Source organism: Rhincodon typus, chromosome 9 (genome assembly GCF_021869965.1).
Source record: "Rhincodon typus isolate 14 chromosome 9, sRhiTyp1.1, whole genome shotgun sequence".
NCBI classification, from domain to species: Eukaryota; Metazoa; Chordata; class Chondrichthyes; order Orectolobiformes; family Rhincodontidae; genus Rhincodon; species Rhincodon typus.
This window is the reverse complement of record NC_063340.1, coordinates 2,908,602-2,932,222: the sequence shown is the minus strand read 5'-3', so window position 1 is coordinate 2,932,222 and position 23,621 is coordinate 2,908,602. Positions and strand designations below refer to the sequence as shown.

Sequence of the window (23,621 nt, the reverse complement as noted above, 5' to 3'; positions counted from 1 at the left end):
ACAGTGTAACAATGGGAACGGTGAGGATCATGTGACAGTGCCACACAGTGTAACAATGGGAACGGTGAGACTAAAGACTCCCAATGAATGAGGTTGGCACGGGCACTCCGTGGGCAAGGCGCAGCGGTGTGAGGAACTGCAATGTCAGCTGGTTTCTAGCCGTCTCCACAACTTAGAAAACAGCGAATGAAGAACAGAGCTGCCGGCCAATAACTGAGAGAGGGAACAAAACTATCGAGAGCGTTCTTCAAAACGTCTCCTCGCTCAGTGGCATCGTTTGGGAAAGAGGAATGGAAATCTGACCAGCAGGCAGTCCGCTTCCCATCCTGGATAGGAGTAATTGCAACAGGAGCTCAGCAACTGAGTCCTCACGCCCCGTCCAGGGACAGTGCCGCTTCTACACCAACGCTGGCCTCAGGCAGAGCTCTCTCTGCTTTTTCCAACTACTCTTTCCAGGCAATTCTTAATGGGCCAAGTGTTTGTTGTTAAATGTTCAGTAGTGAGGCCTGAAACTGGGTCAACTCCATTCCGGAGTGGCCGCAGAGTCTGTCAGAGCTTGGAGGAAGGGATGAGTCCGGAGTCTATAACAACACCAACCTCACCACCCCACCCCACCCCCGCCTCCCAATCCCCCAAGAAATCTCAGCCTGAACGAGGTTACAGAGCAAACCCCAAACTGGGACTGTAACTGACTGCCACAGCCAAGCACAGAAGTAAAAATGTGTAGGCTCCAAACAAATTACATTTCCTTTATCTTCTGACATTGCTGTGAGATGTTTTTAGTTCAGTTCATTTGATTATATTTTTGCCAGAGGGTAGATATTAAAAATACACCGAAGATGGGATAATCTAGTGAAACTACAGCGCTAATATCACCAATCAGAACCTAATGGGAAGGACAGAGCTTTCTGGGTTTTGTTTTAAACAGACAAGATCGGAGAAGAGTACGTTTTTTTCTCTCAAAGTAAGCAGTATTTTTTGTGTAAACTTTTCTTCACAAATACTCGTGAAATCGAAGCCACAAAATATAAATAAGCCTGATTTCTGCTTTTGGCGGACAGCGAGAACAAAAAACTGAGGAAGTGTTCTCTGAGTAGGAAGGGTAGGAATCTTCGCTTTAGTTAAAACTAGAGGGTTAATTACTGCTCCCCTAAGCAGTACGTAGCTATAACGTTTTGTGTGCAAATACACTGTAAATACACTGTGCAGGATTTTAACCAGTTTTAATTTGAAAACATGTGGGAATGAAACGCTCCTTCAGAGTTGGAATTCGGTGCAAAATTTGAACCTCTTCTTCAAAACAAATTCCTGCATATCCGTGGAACATAATGCACAAGTAATCCCACTGAATCTGAAATCACTCGTTTAGGAATATTGTCCATCTCCTTGTGATTCGGGGAATGTGAGGAAACTGATGTATTTTCCAGGTACTCCCCCCCCCCCCCCCCCCCCCCCCCCCCACCAAGTTTTGAAGCGGTCAGTTTCTCCCACTGCAACTGTCCCACAAGTTTTCACACTCAATAAGAAATGAAGGTGCTAGTCCTGACAATAACCTTACGATGTAATTGCTCAGGCAGCGCTCTGTCACTCCCAGGTATCTACAAACAATATATAACTATACACTTTTTTTCCGCAAATACCCTGCGTCTGTGCAGTATTTCAACCGGTTTAATTTGGAAACGTGTGTGAATGAGATTCTTGTTCAGAGTCTGAACATCGAAGAGTTTATCTGCATGATCTTTTTTAAACGACAAGCACAGAGATAGAGAGAAAACAGATTTATCAGATTTTGAGAGCTGGGACTACCCCATGGGTTCTGCACATCTTGCTAATTTACCTCTTGCTTTTAAAAATGCTGCGACCCTCTAATGTTTTTGGGGTGTGAGGAGTAAATGTATTTTTAAATATCACGATGTGGGAGCGGCGAGGGGTGGGGGAGAGCGGTTTGTGCTTAAAAGTGCTGGCGAGGGGGTCCTGTCTCCGTGTGGGACCGCAATCAAATGAGAATGAGCGGTCAGCGAGACCAGCTGCCTCTCTCGCTGTTTCTCGTCCCGTTCACCAAGGGGAAGCAGTAAATGTCAGGGATTCCCTGTGATCACTAAGATCCCTCCATTCCCCCACTCCCCTCACACCCTCAGCAACTGCCTTTCCTCCAAAACAAAACCCTCCCCAAATCTCAAAGCGGCGGGACGGAGCTAGTACCGCGTTCCCAAGGCGCCGGCTCCTTTCTGCAGCGTCTACCCGAATCGAGTGCGCTCTGGCCGGCCGCCCGCGCGACACGCTCCCGCCCTCCCTTCTTCATCTTTAAACCGAGCCGCTGCTACAGATAGAGTCTGAGAACAACTCACTCACCCCACCCCAGGAGTCTACACTTCCTTTAACAAAAAACAAATCCAAAAACAAAGTTACCGATTGCCAAATTCCACCTCGTTTTTCAGTTAAAAGTGTTAAGCAAGATAGATGCGGAACTGAGAAAAATGCTTTATCTGCCGAAGTTCATACAGAATCGGCCCCACAGCGGCCACAGTTGCTAGCTTCAGTCTTAACCAAGCGAAAGGCAAAATTCTACCCCTTTCTCTGTCTCTCTCTGCACACCCCTATATTACAAACACCACTGTCTCAAATACCATTTAGCTCAGCGGCAACCACTTGTATTATTTAATTTTTAAAAAATGAAGCCTCGTCTACAGCAATGTCCTGAAGGAAACAAGATGTAAAACGACCACGAGAAGGTGTGAGAAAAATATAACCGGGTCAACTTTACAACCATCAGTCCACACACACACACACACACACACACACACAGAGAGAGAGACACACGCACACACATACACACACACACGACAGAAAAACCACCATGCATTCTGTAAGCTACAATACATAATGTCACATATTCTTTCTGACTGAGATTCAAAGCGCTCTTGACAATATGCGAATAACCAGCAGGCACACAGCTACGGTAGGTATTCCGTGTTCCCCCAAGCAGTACTGAACTCTGTCCGTACCTGATCTGTGATATTAACTGACGACGACCTAGTGATCTCCTCGTTGTCCGATTTGGAACCGCCTTCTCTCTCATCAATAACTAGGTCAATGGGCATTTTTCCTTTCAAGCAGCTGATGTACCGGTGGCAAAAATTGTCACACAATTCGTGCACCTACAATTGGACGACGATGAGAAAATAATGAAGAACAATACGCTAAAAAATACATACTTCTTTCTCAAAAAAACAAAAAAATAAATTATAACACTCTGGTAGAAGCGACAAGTCTGGCTCAGGTCTGTGTGACGCGAGGTTCCCAATAGTTGGAAGCACTTGCGAATTTCCCCCCAGAGACACACGCATCAAGAATTTGGAATAACCAACAAAATAGAGATATCGGTACAAAATTGACAGTGACAAGATGATTCACAGCTACAACGCATTCAACACCCGTGTTAAATTTGCCTGCTCCCGGGGCTGTACCCATTAGATGTCCGACCCGCATGAATGACATTTAAGGTAAACAGTTTAATTTCGTCTCGTTATTTCATTATAAACTCTGAACAATTCCGAGAAAAAGGGGATGTGTAGGATTTGAGTGCGGCACAGATAAGCACTGCTCAGGTCTTCAACAAGTAAATATGTCTTGGGAGATTCCAGCCATGGTAAACTACAATGCTCACACTTCTTGTCACACCCCACCCCCCTCAGAAATACCAGCTCGATTTGTCTTTTAGATTTGATTAAAATATTCCTCGCAGACTAACAGGACAAAATATTATGATTTCCCGTCTAATGAGTCAGAATCAGCAGATTGTTGACAACTTTAGATCATTTATAACGTGTGGGCTCAATGGGGAGAAGGGTGGGGGGGGGGAGAGAGAGAAAGAGGATTTATGTTTTTGTTTTAAAAATGGAGCTGATCAAAATTAAATCCCACAGCGAGATTAAAATGAACAAAACGGCGGGGCGTTTGTGGTCAGGGGTTTTAGTGGAATGAATTGTAATGAAAGAGCAAGAGAAATGTGAGGCAGGATTGGCTTTGACAGTAATTGCAAAGAAGCCAGAGCAAGACGCACATGCAAATACTGGTCGCACCGAGTACTAATGTCTAATACCATCCAGACGCCAGAAGAGGAGGTAGTTACCTTCTCTAACTCCAAAAGGTGAAACCTTAACACTTGTATGGCTTGAATCATCTGAAAGGAAACAGGTAAACATCTATTAGCAGCCGGAAACGCACGGGCCTGGGGGAGGGGGCGCGGAGGCTGGGAAACTTATCTTGCTCCCCATTTTTACAAATAGTTGCGATGGCAGCATCTTTAGTATTTCCTACATGTGTGCGTGCGTGTGTTTGGGAGAGAGGTGGGAGGCACGCTGGAGTTGGAGGGACTGCAAAAATAGGCAAAAATCGTTACTGTTTGCTCCTAAACCCACGCCCCCCCCATACCGCTCCTCATGCCCCACTCGCCCACCCCCAGCACTCTCCAGCCTACTGAGAGCAAGGCCAAGTCTACATCAACCGCACAGGCATGGAACTCGGCCGACTAATGCACGCAAACACTTCCCTTTCTTTGAGACCGCCTAGAAATGCTGTAAACTTCTTTCCAACCTTTTATTTTAAAAGAAAAGTAGAAAGAAGTCATTTGTGGGGGGTGGGGAGGGGGTGGCGAGGGGAAGGGGGTCAAAAAGATCTAGCACTTAAAAAAAATTAGAGCGACTCCTTAAATTCATTAGGCCGGATTACTCCCAGCCACCAGAACCCACCCCGCCTCCCCACACACACACACACACCAACCCTTGTCTCTTCCTTCTCTCGTCCCTCTCCGTCCACCCCAGGCAACTTGGGAGACAGAACAGAACTCCGAACCTTAACGCACCGTTGCCGCGACCCAAAATTTCACTACCCAGGCCAAAAAGCGAAAATTAAATGAAATACATATATATAAAAGAATCACGCATCGTCTTCAGTGGAGTGACAGCCACACAATAACTGAGTTGTGATGGTTATCGCTCCTGACAGTCATTGCTATCAGAAAATCAAAAAAACGCAGATTTGCAATGGATTGTAACGATCGCTTTTTTTCTCTCCTTTCTCTCTCTCACTGCTTTCCCCCAAATATGCGGCTACGCTAAACTGACAATAGATGCCGTCCCATCTCCCAAGAAGTCCTGACAATTTGCCACTATAAATATATATTTGCTTTGGTTCAGTGGAAACGCTTTTACGAGTTTCTCTACAGCGACTTCCCTCTACTGAACAGGCGGTCAGGCTTACCAAATTATCCAGCTCAGGATTGGAGGAAAATAGAGGTTTTTCTGCTCGGACCTAGAGTGAGAAGAGAAATACAATGGTGACTTCTCCCCCCGCTCCCGCTCTTCACAGTCGATACATCCAACTAGATTTGCAAACTTCCAAAAAATCTACTTTAACATCACACATTAGCGACAAGGAAACTTTACTCAGTCTTCGCCCAACAGATAGCAAATTACTTCATTTCTAAAGGAACACTTTATAAGGCAATAACAACTTCTTTCAAACAAGTTAAAAATAAAATAATATCCACAATTAAACTGACTGCGTTTTCACTGGTAACACCAACGTGATCCATAAATAAAATGCTCCGATTGTGATCGGTCTATACGATTACCCCAATTCGTTGAAAAGCATTTTGACACCGTTTCAATTTTGATGCTATTAACATTTTCAGTTCTGTTTAACGGCACAACAAGCGCTCTGTGTAAATTTGTGCTAAACTCTGCTGCAGACCAAGGAAAACCCGAGTCTAGTCACTGAAACTATTGCAACTTTCAAAAATAAAACCAAGGTTTTTAAGATTGAAGGTGGCGATGGCGTGTTTTCTGACCTGCTTAGCGAAAACTGCTATGTCTTCATTGAAAGATTCTGACGAACAGACATCACCACCAGCTACCCCCGGTTCGCGAGGAGTACAAGTTGCTAATTCACATTTCTCAAAAATCAGTGCTAGAAGTGGGAACAGCGGATGTCTGCAAGAAAGGAGCGAATGTCAAAAAAAAACACACAGAAACGAAAGGGAGATTCTCTTTTGAGTGATCCAGCCGCTACAGTTTGAACTTCTTTATAACGTACTTGTTGACTGCAGGCTCTACATAAATTACTGGCCGTAAACGTACTGTACTGACTGGTAAAACATCGCGGTCGCTTCTAACGACTGGAAATCTCAGCAATCCTCTCTCCCTACCGAGCAAGCCAGAATTTAAGAGCGAAATGGCCCTGAAATAACCTTTTAAGCAGCCATTTTGGACGGCAATTTTTCTTTTTCGAAAATAATATTTATAAAAAATATCCGGCAACATGATGTGTGCGCCCCTGAGTTCTCATGTTATTTACAATCGCAAATGAAATTTAACTCGCTCCAAGATCGCTTCCACAGAATGGCAATTTCAATCACAAGCCGAGGCGAAACTTTGGTGCTTTTTTTTCCGTGTGTTTGGCATTTTGTTGGAGAATTTCAATGAAAAACTAACGTGTCACGTGTAGCGTCCCCGCCGCAGATCACAGAATAACGTTGAGGAACTCATGGTCAAAACGTGTCAGCTACCTACCCGTAAATCGAGTCCTTATCTCTCTTCAATGCATCGTTTACCGAGGAGCCCATGTTCGGTGGTATGGTATTAGCGTGGTTAGTGTGCGGATATTGGTGGCTGTGTAGCGATGGCCCGTGGTTTAGATGGTGCACAGGTTGGAGAGACCTGGGGGCGTGAGGGTCACCGTACATTGTTGTCGGTATCCCGACTCCGTCCATACCCCCGTAATGTGAGATTTCGTCATACTGCCCAACACACACAGAAAAAGAGAGACAGAGAGAAAGCACCATTAAGAAAACGGGGAAGAAATCCGTGTGTCAACAAAGTTACAGGCACAAAGCGCACATTTGCAAATCGACAAAGTTCCTGACAGAACAGAGGCGAGAGAAAATATAACCACACAAACACAAAATTTAAAAAAAAAGTTTTCACAGGCACCTGAAAGTACCGCGCTGTCTGCAAAAGCGTCGCGTTTAGCACTCGTGTGAGAAGATAGACCAGTTCAAAAAGTACTCACCCTTTGCGCCATCGGCCTCTGTCTCTCTGTAGCAGCTTCTGTTAGAGTCTGGAAAAGGCCAGTACCAGGCAAAAACACACAGTCCAAAGCCAGATCAAGATCCCTCAAAGTGCCTTATGCAGATGACCAGCTCTCTCTTTCTCTGTGAGTCTCTCTCTCTCTCACTCCCCCCTCCCTCCCCACCCACCCCCCCCTCCCCACAAAAGTCTTCAGGTTAACTTGGATACACCTCCGGGAAAGATATTGCTGATCCTCTGGCTTGCAAACCAAGAAATAAGCGATGTGGAAATATTAGTCGTCTCCAGTGCAGCACCTGGGAGGATAGAGGGATCTCTCGTTCCCTCCCCCCCCCCCCCCCCCCCCCCCCCCCCCCCCCCCCCCCCGCACCCCCCCACCACCAACACACCCCCCCCTCCACGCCTCCCCCCCCACCCTCCAAGCCAGAGAGAGAGAGAGAGAGAGAGAAAGCGCCCCTCAAACCGAACTGCCGAGCCTCATGGCTCTCTGCCACTCCAGTTGTCAATCAAAGCAAGGCTGTCAAGGTTGTGAATGAATTATCCGCCGTGCACTTCCACTGGGTGTATGTGGGGCGGGGTGGGGGGGGGGGGGTGGGGGGGGGGTGGTAGTGGGATGGGAGGCTGGGGGGGAGATGGAGGACACCCTTGGTAACGGCAGCGAGATCTCCCCGCAGGAGCTCCAGCTCTCTCGATCGCCTCTACTCGTGTGTAAATGAAGCAGCACCAGCGCCTGGGAGAGACCGGTGCTGGGGCTGGGGGGCTGGGGGGGGGGGGGGGGCCGGGGGGGGGGGGGGGGGGGGGTTGTTGGAGGGTGGTTGGTGGGGTGGGAAAGACCAATCTCACTCTCTCCGGAGTTTGGAGCTGTTTAAAAGGGCCCGGCGCCGCTGCTGCTGCCCCCGTGTTGCAAGGGCAGAGGTGGATTTGGGAGAGAATGCTAGAACCCGGAAGCAGTGGTGGCCATAACAGGTCGCGTCTTACACAAGGCGCACTGGACTACCTCATCTCTCTCGCACAGGAGGGGTGGCACAGGCACAGGGAAAGGGGGAGATGCCAGCTCCCGCAAATGTAAAGCTTAACAAGAGGCAGGTACAGCTCGCATACACACACACACAGCCCAGAAGCTGCACATTTTACATTCACAATCCACCCCACAACAACAGCCCCCTCCAAATGCGGGGCTTGGTTTCTGTGTTGACAATTGAAGACAGTGTATCAATTGCGTGTTCACTTTGTAGTGAACTCTTCAGACTGCCCGAGACAAAGCTGCTTTTCCATTATTATGACTCCTGCTCATTCTCCCCACTCTCTCTGTCCCTTTTGCAACTTCCTCAGCTTGAAAAAAACGAGAAAATTCCAAAACATTGACTTTGTCATTCGAACGCAATCGTGCGGGTGACTGGTAATATCTCTCCAAACGGTGGGTGCAGGTTGAGATTGCTGCTGGACCCTTATGCAGTTAAACCACGCCGAGGAATGAAATGTTATATTCAATGGTGTTTGCTGAATGAATGTGGCCAGACTAAGTTCACTTCAAATTCCACCTTTGTCATTCACGTTTGTCCAGATTCTCCCGATAATCAGACTCTGTTTATTGTCCACACCTTATAATATTCGCCCTGGTTTATTTTTGCAGAATTCTCATTCTATCAATGATGGGGATGACTTGAGATTTTTGTAAAGAATAACCCCTTCAATTCATTTGCTCAAATCTGTGATCTTAATTCACGTTTCTCGCTTTTGTCACTTCCCATTAGGAATTATTACTTCTGGAAGTCAAAGTGAATTTCACAATTTAACGCACGCCCTGCTGTTGTTAACTGTTACTTTTTATAGAGGTGGACCCCCCCTCAAGCTGTATAAAGTTGTGGTCACTTATTGTTTTTTTCTCTCTCTCCCACTCCCCTGTTTTCTCGGGAAAATGGGACAGCCCGGAGCTCTGTGGGCTCTGGATCTGGAGCCAACGCCCAATCAGAACGTGCCGTGGGAAGTCCCCGCTCTGATTGGCTGCCCAGGTGATCAATTAGAGCAGGCTGCTCGGCTCTCTGAGGGGATTGGTTCAGTCTGATGCATGGGGAGGTGGATCCACAGTGTAGCAGTGAGTGAGTGAGTGAGTGAGTGCCACCAGCTTCACACTGTCCAAAAAAAAATAACCCTCTCAGGGTCTTCTGAGTAAATCCCCCCCAGACTCCTCACTAAATCCACGAGAATAACTTAATGCTTAAAAAAAGGGGCTTTTTATTGTTCTTTGAAAGTGTTACACGTTGAATTTTTTTAAACGTCTTTTAAACTTTGTCCAAAAAACTGCTTTTTTTTGGGAGGGAGGAGGGGAAACCCCACTCATAAATACAATAACATACCTTTATCAGACCCAGAGTCCTCGCTTCAAGTTGCAAGGGTTAATTTCCCCTTTTTTTTTGAACATCTAAATGTTTCGCCCGTAAACAATCCGCTCTGGGACATTGAAACATCCAGTGGTGGCTTCTTTTGAGTTAGAAACAGAAAGTCAGAAAAAGACACCATTTGTTTTAAAAACAAAAATCACAGAATCAAAATCTGATTCCTGCCAACGACACAGCTCCGACGGACACCCTCACAGAGATCGGAAAATGATTCCAGATTCAAGCTGGGCACCCACAGGTATATATATATATATTTTAAAAATCGAGTGTTTCAGGTAAGAAACTGTTTTTTCTTGCGGTTCTTAAGGAGACTTAACGTAATTGATTGCGATTGAAAAATTTCAAAACGTTATATTTTAAATTTACAAATCTCATTCGAATGGTGACCAGTCTCCTAACCCTTCCCCCAGATATTGGTATATATCCAATTTTACAGGCCAAACTTAAACGATATGATTTTGTTTAGCCAAACCTCATTTGGAAACCGTTTGCTTTTACAGTCAGTAAACAGTCATTAAGATCAGAACTTGAGGAGCAGAACGGGTTCCGATCTAAACACCGAGTAGGCAAAATAAAAACCTGTTATTATGAAAGGACAAGCCTATTAAAAAGGCGAAATAAAAGATTCTGCAACTAAGATTTTAACTCAAGGCATTTTCAAAGTCCCATCTCTGTTATACACTATCTGCCAGACCAGTCCACAAACTTTTAATTGGAGAATCACTTCTGTCTTTTTAATCGTCAAATTCGAACTGTAAGTAGGAGAGAAGCCGCCGAGAGCTGAAAAAGCGGAGTGCACATTGTTCAAAACACCTCTCCATTTATACAATTGCAACCACGGGAATAGAGGCCAGCCAATTAAACCACAACTGAAAAGAAGTGGATATTAAGGAACACGTTTAAATACACCTCTTTCCGATCTAACATAGCTTCTGAACACGGAGACTTCAGTTAAGATGTGTACAATATTTAATTTGTCTTTAATGTCCATTCGTAACGTGACTTCAGCATTTAGCAGATAGTCGTATCCTTATTAAATCTATCACTGCCTAGTTGCACATGTTTATATTTTATGTTTGTGTGTGTTTAGGTCGTTAAAACTTAACTTGTTTTTGTTAACCTATATGTAGAATTGGAAACAGCGTTTTATTTTCTTAAAATCGCTTTCTCTTCAGAACACATACAATTAAAAAAAAAATCTTTGGTGGAAGCCATCACCCAGGCGATGAAAAAGAAGAACTATGAATTCGGGAATGGGCAGTTTGGGAATTTAATTATGAATCATCTGTGCTAAATAAAAATCATCGCCAAATGCTGAGTTTTCATTTGGTGTTTTGAGTTCCAAAGAGGCGGATAGTCGAGTATTTTTATTCTCCCTGTCTAATTGTATCTCCGGGATATTGGGAGTTGGTTGAGCTGTTGTTTTAACATGCAGTGTGCTGCCTGTCTCCCCATACGGCGAACTGCAATGGGGTTGGAGGGGTGGGGGGAGTCATCCCTGATCCCGAGCAATGAACAGTAGGGCAGATGTCCACTCGCCTCTCCGTCCCACCGTTCTTGTGCTCTTTGATGTACCACCACTGGTTCTCTCCACCCTGGGGTCAATCTGCAATCTGCGACTGTTGCTGACAATCCAGGAAAAGGGAGTTGGGGAGGGATGGGGGTGGCGGGAATCTGACCATTAGGAGGAAAGGGGGAGACAGCTACAGAAGGAGTAAAGATGATCAAGGTCATTAGTTCAGGAATAATCGGCCAATTCTTAAACATTTTACCCTGTCTTTTTTTTAACATATATGGCCAAAGTACAAATCCATAAAGGATCGCTTTATTCCTGATCAATTTAAAACACTGACCCAATTGTAGCTATCAAAAAACATCGCCACAAAGTTAGATTCACCGTAAATGCTCTTCTAAATAAGTTGACAATGACACGCCTCGCGAAATGACAGTACAAACTCACCACAATCTATTTTGTTTTGGATGTGAGAGCTGTTTGCAAGAGCCTTCTCTCGTTATTTGTCTATTTGCAAGTTGCTTTTTCGAGAGACGGGTGAGTGGTCTAGATGTTTATTGATGGGTTCAGAGAGGGGGGTGGGGATGGGGCGAGGGGTGGGGGAGAGGTGAAATGCCTCTTTGAACAGTGAGCTGCCTTGTCCACTCCCTGTGTCATCCAGAGGTCGTCCTGGGTAACAAGGCGCTAGCACAATTCCACACTCCTAGCCCAAAAATACTTCCAGCAACCCGGCAGCGAGATAGATTCCCTGCACAGTGAGCATCGAGGGGGAGGAGAAGGGGCAGGGAAAATAATCCAAAGGCTTTTGTTTCAGAAAAATAAAACAAATCGAGACTCTGTAATCAAGGAATCAAAGCAAAAGGGGAGGGAAAGGCTGCTGTATTTTAAGAGAAAAGAAAATGCCAGTTTACATTTTGACCCGGTTTGCGTTCCCCTTTGGCTGTGAGGCGCTAGCTAGCCCTGGGTGAATTTATCCTCACAAAGTTGTGAACGTAATTAAGTGACATTGAGGCGTGAATGATATTTATAATACATCCGTGAGCACAGCGAGAACTTTTGTTATTGAAATTCCCTGCTTCATTTCGAAGTAAACATAACTGGACGAAGACAAGCCAAAAAGCAACGTTAAGACATGTGAGGGGAGATTGTCTGAGCAAGATAGTTAATGAAGCAATATTTTCAGCACTGAGAGATCTCTGTAGAATGTGGCACAGGCTGAACGTATTAAAAGTCATCACTGTCTCTGCACAGCAATATTTTACCTTGTAACACGTTTATATTTTGCAAAGCCCAATGCGCTTGTTGTGTGTCACTGTGGGAGCATTGCTGATTTTTTTCTCTCTCTCTTTTAAGAAGCTCATTTTAGGAAAGGTATCAGACAATTTCTCCGCCCCCACCTCCCCCAGATATTTTACCCTTCCTCATTAACTGTGAGTAACTTGCGAACACAACGAATTAAACTGAGCGGGGCTTGTTAAGTAACATGGAACGACGAGTTTAAGCTTGAGGGAATGTCGCCAGAAGGACTTGAACCCGCGGGAAATTCTATAGAATGACCCGTTCAGAAACGGTCAGGGAGGACTGACTGGGGATTTACGCCAGTCTCAATGTGCCCTCTCACTGGCGCCGTCTACAGGCCATCGACGCAGCAACAGCAAACCCCGACAAACGCAAATATTTTAAGGCATGAGCAAAACGGTGAGGGGTGGTGAGATAGGATTGTTACGCTTAATATAGCGTCTTTCTCAAGTTTATTTTTTAAAGAAAAGTTTACTGAATATCTGGGGTTAAACACAGAAGTCTTGTATTTACAGAATCTCACGCGACGCATAGGACTTTTTGCAATTAAAACATAAATGACCGAATCGTACATTCTTTTCCCCATTTGCAACCCACGTCAACTGCGGACTGAGTTAAGGGAGGGGGCGATCATGTTTATTCACAGGAATAGGCCGTGTCCCTGCAACTGTCACACGGTCGTTCTGTAAATCTCCCCGGCGCTCCTCGCTCTGTGTAAAGTCACAAGATATGCGGCTGTAGGAACAGCCGTTTCTGACAGCACATTAAAAGTTGGGCAGAAACGGGTTGACCATATCACCGATGCCACAATGAGGGACGGCCTATGCAATTTTTAAAATGGAAAATATACACTTGAATCGAGGCAGTGGCGTTTGGAAACTCAAATTGTACAAACGGCAGAAACTAAACAAAAGCGACATCAAAACAATCCTTTCCTCTTGTAATTTTAGTGGAAATCACTCGTCTTCACATATGAACAATATTACGATTCATTTGCCGTTATAAATGCATAATTTAGCGGATGTCCAGTCCTTGAATTGAAAGTATATATTAGGACCTTCAATCAGACATAATCTATGCTACATAAATTTTAGAGGAACTGTCATCATTACGTTTCAACAGGCGCTATAAATATTGGGCCCTATATAATAAAGACGTTATCCGCGGGACCCCATCTTGCTGTTCTTTTAGCGAGTTTACAAAAGCTTTCATGTTTTTGTACAGGTGTCACTGCCAGAGATTCATTGTAAACGGTGCTTTAATCTGTAATCTTTTAAATTAATTAATTGACGCATTTCTGAAGCACTATAAATTAAAGAATAATTGGGAGTCTAAATTAAGCAATATTTCCGTGATTGATGCTAATTTAAAAGTACCAGAGTTTGAATTGCTGGAAGAAATTAGCACAGCACCGTAGTTTGCCAACACTTTCTCGTATACTTTTGTCTTACAAATACTTTGGGACATTTGAGGTCAATCAGTTATATTGACAATTAACTCTCTATTTCCACTTCCCCTGCCTCTCTTCTCATAATAAGGACAAATGGAAAACTCGTTCATTTTATTTCCACGCTCTCTCGTGTTTAATTTACATCCTAAGGTTGCAGGTAGTCGAGGTTTCAGTTCTGTGAGGCATGCACTTATTTTAAAATTCTTCCGAGTTATATCATTTTTAGAAAGATTTATGCGCACTTTTCGATGGCCGAACGTTATATATGCAGCCACAACATTTATTTCGCATTTATTTTAGGGACTTGCCACGTCCCGCCGATCTGTTTCAGTGGGATATTTGTTAAACTCGTCCGAAGGGGCTCCTTGGGTACAAGTTGAAAAGGGTGAGTAACAAGTTCTGCAGCAGGCATCGTATTCTCTCAGACATTTCTCCCGATCCATGCTGTTCACGTACAGGCGGCTGTCTCCCTGCCTCACACTGAGACGTTTCCACAGAAGTTTGAACATTGCATCCAAACCATATGCAACATTAGTGACATTTTTTAAAAAGGTCTCTCTTGTGCAACAATTGTCTTTTGCATGTGAATGTACTTGGGAATGGTATTTATTGCGGTGAGGTAATCTAATCACCCAGTCCCTTTTTAACATTTGTTAAAAGCTCCTAGCGTCAGTTTTTTTTCCCCAAATGGACCTGTTAGTGTAAAATCCTGTGCAAATGGTAATCGAGTATACACTAATCAGTGAAACTCTTTCGCTGTTTATTTGCTCTGAATTGTGCATTATAATCGTAAAGATTTTTGTTTAGAACCCTGTGTAATTTCTAACAATAAATCTAAACCAGTCGCCGAAATATAAATTGTTTAGATGTTTTTGTTTAGCTCTTCCAACATCTAGACAGAAAGAAAAACGAGAACCTGGGAGTATAACTGGGCTGTTGAATGTTTAATAGATTATATGCTCGTGTCTCCAAAGTGATGGTGATACTTAGTGGCATCTTAACTCCTTTAGGGTTAGTAATAAAGAGACTTAGGAGAATTTATACCAAAGTGTGAATTTGCACGGTGTAAACACGCCCGATGTTTTCAAATGCATGCACATGAGTTATTATACGCTTAATCTTTTAGGTGTCTGGTTATTTGTATCTTGTTAAAATAATTTATTTCAGAATAGTGAAAAAATTCTAATTTTGCACAATCAACAGTTGTACAAATATATTTACATACTTAAGTACATTAATTTACACATACAACATTTGTGTGTTGAATGTTACTCTCAAATATATTCATTCTTCCCTTACTCAATAAAATAATTAAAACTGTCACAAATTAATTGAATCCCAGCATTAAATGTTTTAAGTTAAAATATTCAAGTTGAGGTCATCCAAATCATTTGTAAACATGGATACATATTTACCAATATTTCTGCACTCAAACTTACTTGCATAAAACATTTCAAATGCACGTCAAAAGATAATAAGGTAGATAAACACAAACAATTAAAAGCTGAAAATGTGTACTTGATTCCTGGAATTGTGCTGTCAATCAACCAACATGTATTACAGCTGTCCCTGACATTTATAAGTATGAAAATTCACAATGTTCAAAGTTTCAAAGCACACTTTTCTACTTTAGAAGAAGAATTTAGGCTTTCGTAAATGGTTGGAATATTTTCTTTGGACTGGAGGTCTGGACTAAGAAGCAAGTGCTGAACAAAATACTAACAAGATGTTATGTTTAAAACAAGTCTTGTAAAAGTCAAAATAAAATCACTGCCAACCTTGGTCACCTTTATACTACACAGCATTAAAATCTGTTCTCAAAACACATTTTGGATTACTTTGTATTGCCTTATTTGATGATTAAAAACTAATTTCCCTAGTTATAAGGTGAACATAAAAATAATGACATTAAAATTCCAACCTTGCAACATTTAAAGAAATCTTAGAATCTTTGAATAGATTTTATGCTTGCTTTTGGAAGAAAATTGAATCCATTAAACTTTTATCTTTCATTTCAGAAAACAAATTCATGTAACTACAACCAAAGAAATAGATAGTCCAAAAATCTCATTTCAACTTCAACCTCTAACATGTAAAATATTAGTCTTTGATTAAGGTATGATAGGGTTAGAAATAAAAGTGTTCATTGCGGTAAAATTTCCTGCAGTACAGCTTATGTTTCAACAAAATATGTTACGTATCATCAAGTGTGAAGTTTTGCAGACTCAGATGCAAATGTATATCAAATACATTACCAAATCTTACGGAGAGTGAGACTCTGAAGGAAAATTTTAAAAAAGCATTGAAAATTACAATCAAAGATAGAAACAGATGTTTGAGGTGTTTATTGTTAAGTTCATTGCATTTTTTATATTATTCATAATAATGATTAGCAAGATATAAAATGAAAGCTATGATATGATTTAGGAGACACCAATGATGCAATAAGAGTGAAGCTCAAGTCATTTATGAGTGTTATCTGAAACCCAGGATTGAACAATGACTCCCCTTTCTGTCAGTGTTACTATTTATAATTCATGCTGTACATTTAATTTATGTAACTTATGATATAAATATTGCGATTTTCAGTCAAAGCCCCACATCTGGAGGGAGCATAAAGAAAAGTTGCATGCTGCTGTCAGTAGCAATTTTCTTGTTAATGTTTAGCTCTTGTACCACTGGTTGATTCAAACATTTCTCTGTTGTCAGTAACAGTGAGAAAAGGAAACTCATCAGAAGCTGCAGTGAAATTGGAATGCTCTTTTGAAGTATGGAGTTCTGTTAAGAACTCACTGAATTTCTACAGTAAATTAGCAGCTCACGGTGACTCACAATAGTATGATATTTATGGAAGAACATCAAAGGCATTTGTAATGTAATTATTGCAGGTTTACAGTGAGATAATCTGAAACTGATTACACAAGATCCTGACATTCATTATATATACTGTAACATGGTCATTTGTCACATACATACATTACAATACAAACATTAAATGAGCCCAACAGAAATCATGATTTACATCTTACATTCTGTTATCCTTTTTAGAGACAGAGAATTATAAAACCTGCCCATCAATTGTTAGATGGCAATGGCAAAAACCATGGATAAAATATTTTAATTGGCCAAGACTGTTTCAAAATTCCAAAGCAGTCAAAATAAAAAGAAAGTACACTGGAGTATAAACATGTGGCACAGGAATGAGTCCAACGCACTAAGACCTGGGCAATATTCAGGCTTGGGCTGAAAAGTCATAAGTAACAGTGCACCACACAAGTGTTGGTCAATGACCATATCCAACATCAGAAAATCTAATCATATCCCTTAACATTCAATGGTATTATTACCACTGTATAACCCATTATCGACATCCTGTGGATCAACAACAACTTAACCAAACCCGCTTGATAAATGCTATGTTTACAAGGTAGTGGGAGATAATGCATTGTGGTAATGTCACTGTCCTCATTTCAATCCCACCAGGGCAACTGTTGGAATGAAAATTCATTCAGTTAATAAATCTGGAATTGAAAGTTAGAATCAGTGATGTGACTGTTAAACTATCATCAATCATAGTAAAAGCCCATCTGGTTCACTAATACCCTTTAGGGAAAAGAAATCTACCATCCTTACCTGGCCTGGCCTACATGTGACTCCACACCTGCAGCAATGTGATTGACTGATAACTGCCCTCTGAACTGCAGAGAAAGCCATTCAGTGCAAGGATAATTAGGGATGGGCAGCAAATGCTGGACTTGCCAGTGATGTCCACATCCCTTGAAAGAATGAAAAAAGAATGGTGTAGGTTTGAAGCATAAGGAGTCAAGTTTTCCACTTGCTTGGATGATTGAAAATCCAATAACACTCAAGATTGTTAGCACCATCCAGGACAAAGCAGCCCATTTACCACCTTAAAACCACTCCACCACCATCTCCAAGATGCACTGCAGCAACTCACCAAGCATCCTTCAACAGTACATTTGAAACTGATTACCATTACAATCTAGAAGGACAAGAGCAGCAGATACATGGGAAAACCACAGCCTGCAGGTTCCCCTCCAAGCCACTCACCATCCTGACTTGAAAATATATCACCATTCCTTCACAGTTGCAGGGTCAAAATCCTGGACCTTCCTCTGTAACAGCATTGTGGGTCTACTTACAGCACATGGACTGAATTCAACTGAATTCATCACCAGCTTCCAAGGGAAATTGGGAATGAGCAATAACTGCTGGTCTGGTCAGCAGTGCTCACATCCTACACAAGAATTTTTTAAAAATGAAGACAGCATCTTGACCAGTCACAGCAGGCTTGTGTCTTCAACAATAGGGCACAGTTTAGATCCACTGTAAAAAAAAATCCACCCCCCGACCCTTTAATGTTAATCACAATTGTAAAGCTCAATGCAGGAATGTCTTAGAAAGCTCATCTATCAGGTGTGGGATACAGCTAAAAGGTTCAGGAAGCCTGAAACCATCCAGACCACCAAAGATTGCTACAGTGTTTGTGAGACACAGGATACACTGCAGAGTCTTGTCAAAGTTACTTCAAAAGCAACTCATTACATTGCAATCTGAACCACTGGGAGAAGGACAAACGTAGCAAATCTGTGTCTTCCAATGCACACACTGGAACTGGAATCTATCACTGCTCTTTCATTTTCATGGGGCCCATATTCCAGCATTTTCAATCTGCTACTTACATTGGTATTCTCCCTTTACAATAGCAAACCTTTCCACCCAAAGGAGCAAAATCAAGAAATAATTAACACCCTGTCAAAGGAGGGAACATTGGGACAAGTTACAAGAAAACTTCATTACAAAGTTAGTTTTAAGAAGATGATTGAAGAAGGAGAAACAGATGGAAAGTCAAAGAGGGTTAAATTCTGTACAGTCAATGATTTAGGGAGGTGAAGGTGAGGAGCAGATATGAGTGCTCAACGCATTTCATACCATCAGGGAGTACTATCAGCTCAGGGAGTCATCAGTTCCAGGAAATGTACTATCAGTATCTTCATAGGGCAACCAGATTGGTCACGAATTCTAGTTTTGCTTTTGCTGACTTGAGCCTGAAAATGAACAAGGAAACCAAATGCAGCAGTGATTGTCAAATTACTGCTGTGCAACAATGACATTTGATTCCATTGGGCAGTATCCAACCTAGAAACCTATAAAATTCAATCAGGACTAGACAGGTTTGATGCAGGAAGGATGTACCTGATGGCGGGGGACGTGCAGAATCTGCGATCATAGTTTAAGGATAACAGGTAAACCTTTTAGGTCTGAGATGAGAACTTCCTTCACCCAGAAAGTGGTGAGGCTATGGAATTCAATACCACTGCAAGTGATTGAAGATTAAACATTATGTGTTTTCATGAAGGAGGTAGATATAACTCTTGTAGTTCAAGGGATCAAGGGATAGGGAAGGAGATCAATCATCAGCCATGATCATGTTGAATGGCAGAGCTTGAGGGATTGAATGGCTTGCTCCTGTTCCTATCTTCTATGTTTCTATCTTTCATTCATCCACCTCACAGAATCCATAAAACAGTGGAGAGGCTTCCCACCATCGAAAGCAAAAAGGCATTTTCATTCTCCTGATTAATTGTCACTTTCTGTGGGAGCCATTGATGTGGTGAAAAATCATGCTTTCTTTCCCAAAACATTTATTTGCTACTTATCTTGATTGTAGGTGAAAGCTGTTGGTAAGAACAGTAAACAGTGTTTACTTAACGTCTACACTCTTCAATTATATGGTCTGTATTTTGAAGAAAAGGAACAACTGTTTGACTTCAATGGATTTTCCTTATTATCCTGTGAAAACAACTTCCGCATTGACAAAGCAAAGTAATAGGTTAAAAGACAAGTTCCAAAGTTACAGAAATACAAGAACAAAGCACAAGAATTTCATCAATGTTAAGTGAATCTGGATACAGATTAATGTTTTGAATTTAAGCTATTAAAATGTTGCTGTTAATTACTATTTATGTATAAATGGATAAATCCCTTCCCTCTTTTTGAGAAAATAATTATAGCAGCAATGCACATTGCCAGATGCAACTATAAAAGCCCAAAGGACAAATTAATATAGCATCATATTACAATGATATTGAGAAAAAAAAGTGCATTTATATAGCCCTTTTCACTATCCCAGGATGTCCCAAAGCACTTTACAACCAGTGAGGCAATTTCTAAATTGTAATGACTTGCATTAAATTAAATACATTACTGGCCACGGCAATGAATGGAAGAGTATTGCCTGTAACTTGGATTGCAATGATAACATTTTATTGACTGAATGCTACATGAAGAGTGACCTGTATTTACTGTCAGTAGCTATGAATTCACATAAATGATAACAGCAATCATTTCGCTGTAAACGTGGAGTGCATTTGCAGTTCTGTGCTCTACTTGTTGGGAAGGAGGTATTGATCTCGGAGGGAGTACATATACCAGACTGATACCTGGACTTCAATTAAACTACAAGGAGAGATTCCATGAACTAGGGTCGTATTCCTCCCGGAATAAAGGATTTGATCAAAGTTTTCAAGACAGACAGGAAGTATTTCCGCTGGCTGGGGGAGGTCCAGGGCGAAGGGACAAATGGTGAAGTCGAGCCATTGCTAGGGGGTGCGTTCCTGAAGAACGTTGCAATCAATGATTTTCCCAAACAGTGGACATTGCATATTGTTCACCGGCAGTACACGCGCAGTGCAGACCACACTTTTACTCCGGGAAGTAAGTTCCATTCTTTATTTTTCCCGTAAATCCGCAGATAAGCGAGCTGTACGTGCACAGTCAGTGAAAGGTATACAGACAATGCTGTGTAAATAAGTGAATCTGTGACAGGTGAGCGCACAAATAGCTGAAAATTTACTGCCATCTAAAACAGACTTTCCAGGAGCGTAACTAGGAACCAGTTCCACACACCGAGACTGAAGTCGAATGTTTGCAATGCAGGGCTCATACTTGTTGCTGATGGTTAACTTTAAACCTGACATTGATAGATTTTTATGAACCAAAGCTTTTAAGGGATAATTCACAGAACACGAATCCAGATCAAGTGATTCAACATTTCATCCTGTTTCTGGGTTCCTAAAGACTTCAGAGTAAACATTGACTTTTGTTTTAGAGATTATTAACTACCACCTTACCTTGTGTTTAGCATTGTTTAAAGTACAATGTTTGTAATCAATATTATGAATTCACAGAAGACAAAAACACGGAGGGTTATTTTTTTTTAACCTGTTCAGAGATGATATTGCACACCTCCGGGGTAGTTGGGTTTTGATACCAGATCTTCAGGCTCAGAATTAGGGACACTACCAGATATAGATGGGTGTTGCAGCCCCTCTGTCAGTGGGTTTGAAGGTTGGGGCGCGGGTTGGTGTAGGGCAGTAGAGTGCAGTGTGTAGTCTGTCCACTGCTGTCCCACCCTCTCTCAACCTGTCACCAATTTGATGGTGCGTGGTGGAGGTCCCAAGCTCCACCCCGCCCAAGCCCCACCCAGTTAATGGTCACTTAAGTGCCTCATCCGACCCCTCACCTCCCATCGCTATTTTACCGTCGCAGTGGGGGTGAAGGGTCGTCTGGAAGAAATGTGTGGCAGGCTATTGTGAGGGAGAAGGGAGCTGGGGGGCGGGGGAGAAGGGGGTTCCACGCGACACCTGACCCCAAGTTCACTCCCCTTCCTCACACTGAACCCTCCCTCACTGGCGTCTTCAACCTGCCTCCCTGTATTTATGAACTTCAGGATACCATTGGCCTTATTAGCCACTTGGTCAACCTGCCTTGGTAGTTCCGAAGAAGAGTCCAGACACGAAACATCAGCTTTCCTGCTCCTCTGATGCTGCCTGACCTGCTGTGTTCATCCAGCTCCACACTGTGTTATCTCAGACTCCAGCATCGGCAGTTCTTACTATCGCCTTGGTAGTCTGTCACTTGTGTGTGAGCTCATATACTGCTAGCCCGCACAGAACTGTAAGCGTTACTTCACAAAGATTTAACCACTAATAGAGATCAAAACCGAAAGAACTGCGGATGCTGTAAATCCGGACCCTTCCTCACTAATAGAGATCGTTTGGTTAAAAAAAGTCTTGCATAAGATATTAGTTTGCCTCAGCTGGAGGATTTTCCCCAGTGCTGCGCCCCGCTCTTCGGGATACATGTGAAGGGATTGGAGGGGAAGTGCAGAAAAGATTTACAAAAATGGATAAGGAATTTCAGAGAGGAGAAAAGATTGGAGAAGTTGGGAGAAGAGAAGGCTAAGGGGAGCAAATTACTGCAGATGCTGGAATCTGTACTGAAAACAACAAATGCTGGATAACATAACAGCATCCGTGGAGAGAGAGCAAGCTAACATTTCGAGACTCGAAACGTTAGCTTGCTCTCTCTCCACGGATGCTGCCTGACTCGCTGTGATCTCCAGCATTTGTCGTTTTCAGGCTAAGGTGAGATCGCATGGAGGTGTTCAAAATCACGAGACGTCTGGATAGAGTAGGGAGGGAGAGACTCTTCCGACTGACATAAGGATTGAGTTTGAGAGCGCGCAGATTTAAAGAAATCAGTGAAAGAAGCGAAAAGGATATTTGGAAAATGTTTTTCGCACTATACGTGGTTAGGATCTGCCGGAGAGTGTGATGGAAACAGACTCAAATGAGACTTTGAAAAGGACATTGGATGCCACAGCGGTTAGCACTGCTGCCTCACAGCGCCAGGGGCCCGGGTTTGTGTCCACCCTCGAGTGACTGTCTGTGTGGAGTTTGCACATTCTCCCCGTGTCTGCATGGGTTTCCTCTGGGTGCTCCGTTTTCCTCCCACAGTCCAAAGATGTGCAGGTTGGGAGGATTGGCCATGCTAAATTGCCCACAGTGTTCAGGGATGTGTAGATTATAGGGGGATGGGTCTGGGTGGGATGCTTCGAGAGTCGATGTGGACCCTTCGGCCTGTCTTCATGCTGTAGGGATTCTATAACTGAATCATAGAGAGGGAAAAATACTCCTCTACTGTAACAATCCTGTGACTAAACCTTTCCTGCACAACGTGGTCTTGAGTCAATTCTCACTTGCCTGCCAAAGAAGTTTGCCACTTTGACAATAGCTGAGAATCCGTGCTTTTGCGAGTTGTTTTGAGACACCAGTTCCTTTGACCTGCACAGAAAACAAGAAAGTGCGGAGCATTAACAATCCTCCGATCGAATCATAACAGGCGAGGGGAGGAAAGAGGGCATTGCCACAGGAGCTATTATTTCAGGTGCGTTAATGGGATTAAAGCAGTGTGAAAAATCCAAGGATTAGTGTGATTCTATCCTTCAGGTACCAGCAGCATCTGTTGCCTGCAACGCACGAATGTAGCCTAGAGGTGAAAACTGAACGTCGCGATTGTAATGCATTGGGAGCAGAGCCGCCAGCAAGCAGGAGAGAGAGAGAGTGAGTCACAGGCAGGCCAATTGTGAAATGCAGGGGCAAGTCTCACACCTCCGGACGTCCTGTTAATTGATCGTCACAGAAGAAGCAGAGAGAGAGAGAGAGATACAGAGCGAGAAAAACGAGCATGTGTTTGGGTGTGAAAAAATGTATTTGCTACCAAGATGAGATAACGGGGACGTAAGCAACGATGACACTTTTTCACAATGCAATCAAATGTAATCACAGCTGGTCTTTGCATTGACAGGTTTGCTTTGAACCTAGCCTCAGGTACTCTTTTCAAACATGCGAGGTAATATTAGGGGTTTTACCTCCCTCAGGCTCCAGGCAACATGCATTTTCTTTTTCAAAAACATCTCCATTTAGCAACTAAAAATGAATTCCATCTCAACTAAAACAGGAGTTTATTGACTTATATCTAGTCCCAGGTACTGCACGAACAGGTCT

At 42.8% G+C, this 23,621-nt stretch overlaps 1 protein-coding gene across 1 annotated transcript in view; it reads right to left on the bottom strand.

Annotated features, from left to right (window-relative positions):
• The window catches only part of meis1a (Meis homeobox 1 a), a 208,844-nt gene extending 201,416 nt beyond the window's left edge, over positions 1–7,428 (bottom strand). Inside the window, exons 1-6 of the mRNA XM_048600888.1 lie at positions 7,072–7,428; positions 6,573–6,799; positions 5,852–5,993; positions 5,263–5,313; positions 4,133–4,183; positions 3,006–3,158 (exon numbers count right to left, since the gene is read on the bottom strand). Of these exons, the coding sequence (XP_048456845.1) occupies positions 3,006–3,158; positions 4,133–4,183; positions 5,263–5,313; positions 5,852–5,993; positions 6,573–6,799; positions 7,072–7,083 (636 nt within the window). The 5' untranslated portion in view covers positions 7,084–7,428. The remainder of the gene's footprint in view (positions 1–3,005; positions 3,159–4,132; positions 4,184–5,262; positions 5,314–5,851; positions 5,994–6,572; positions 6,800–7,071) is intronic.
• Positions 7,429–23,621: the final 16,193 nt, after the last annotated feature.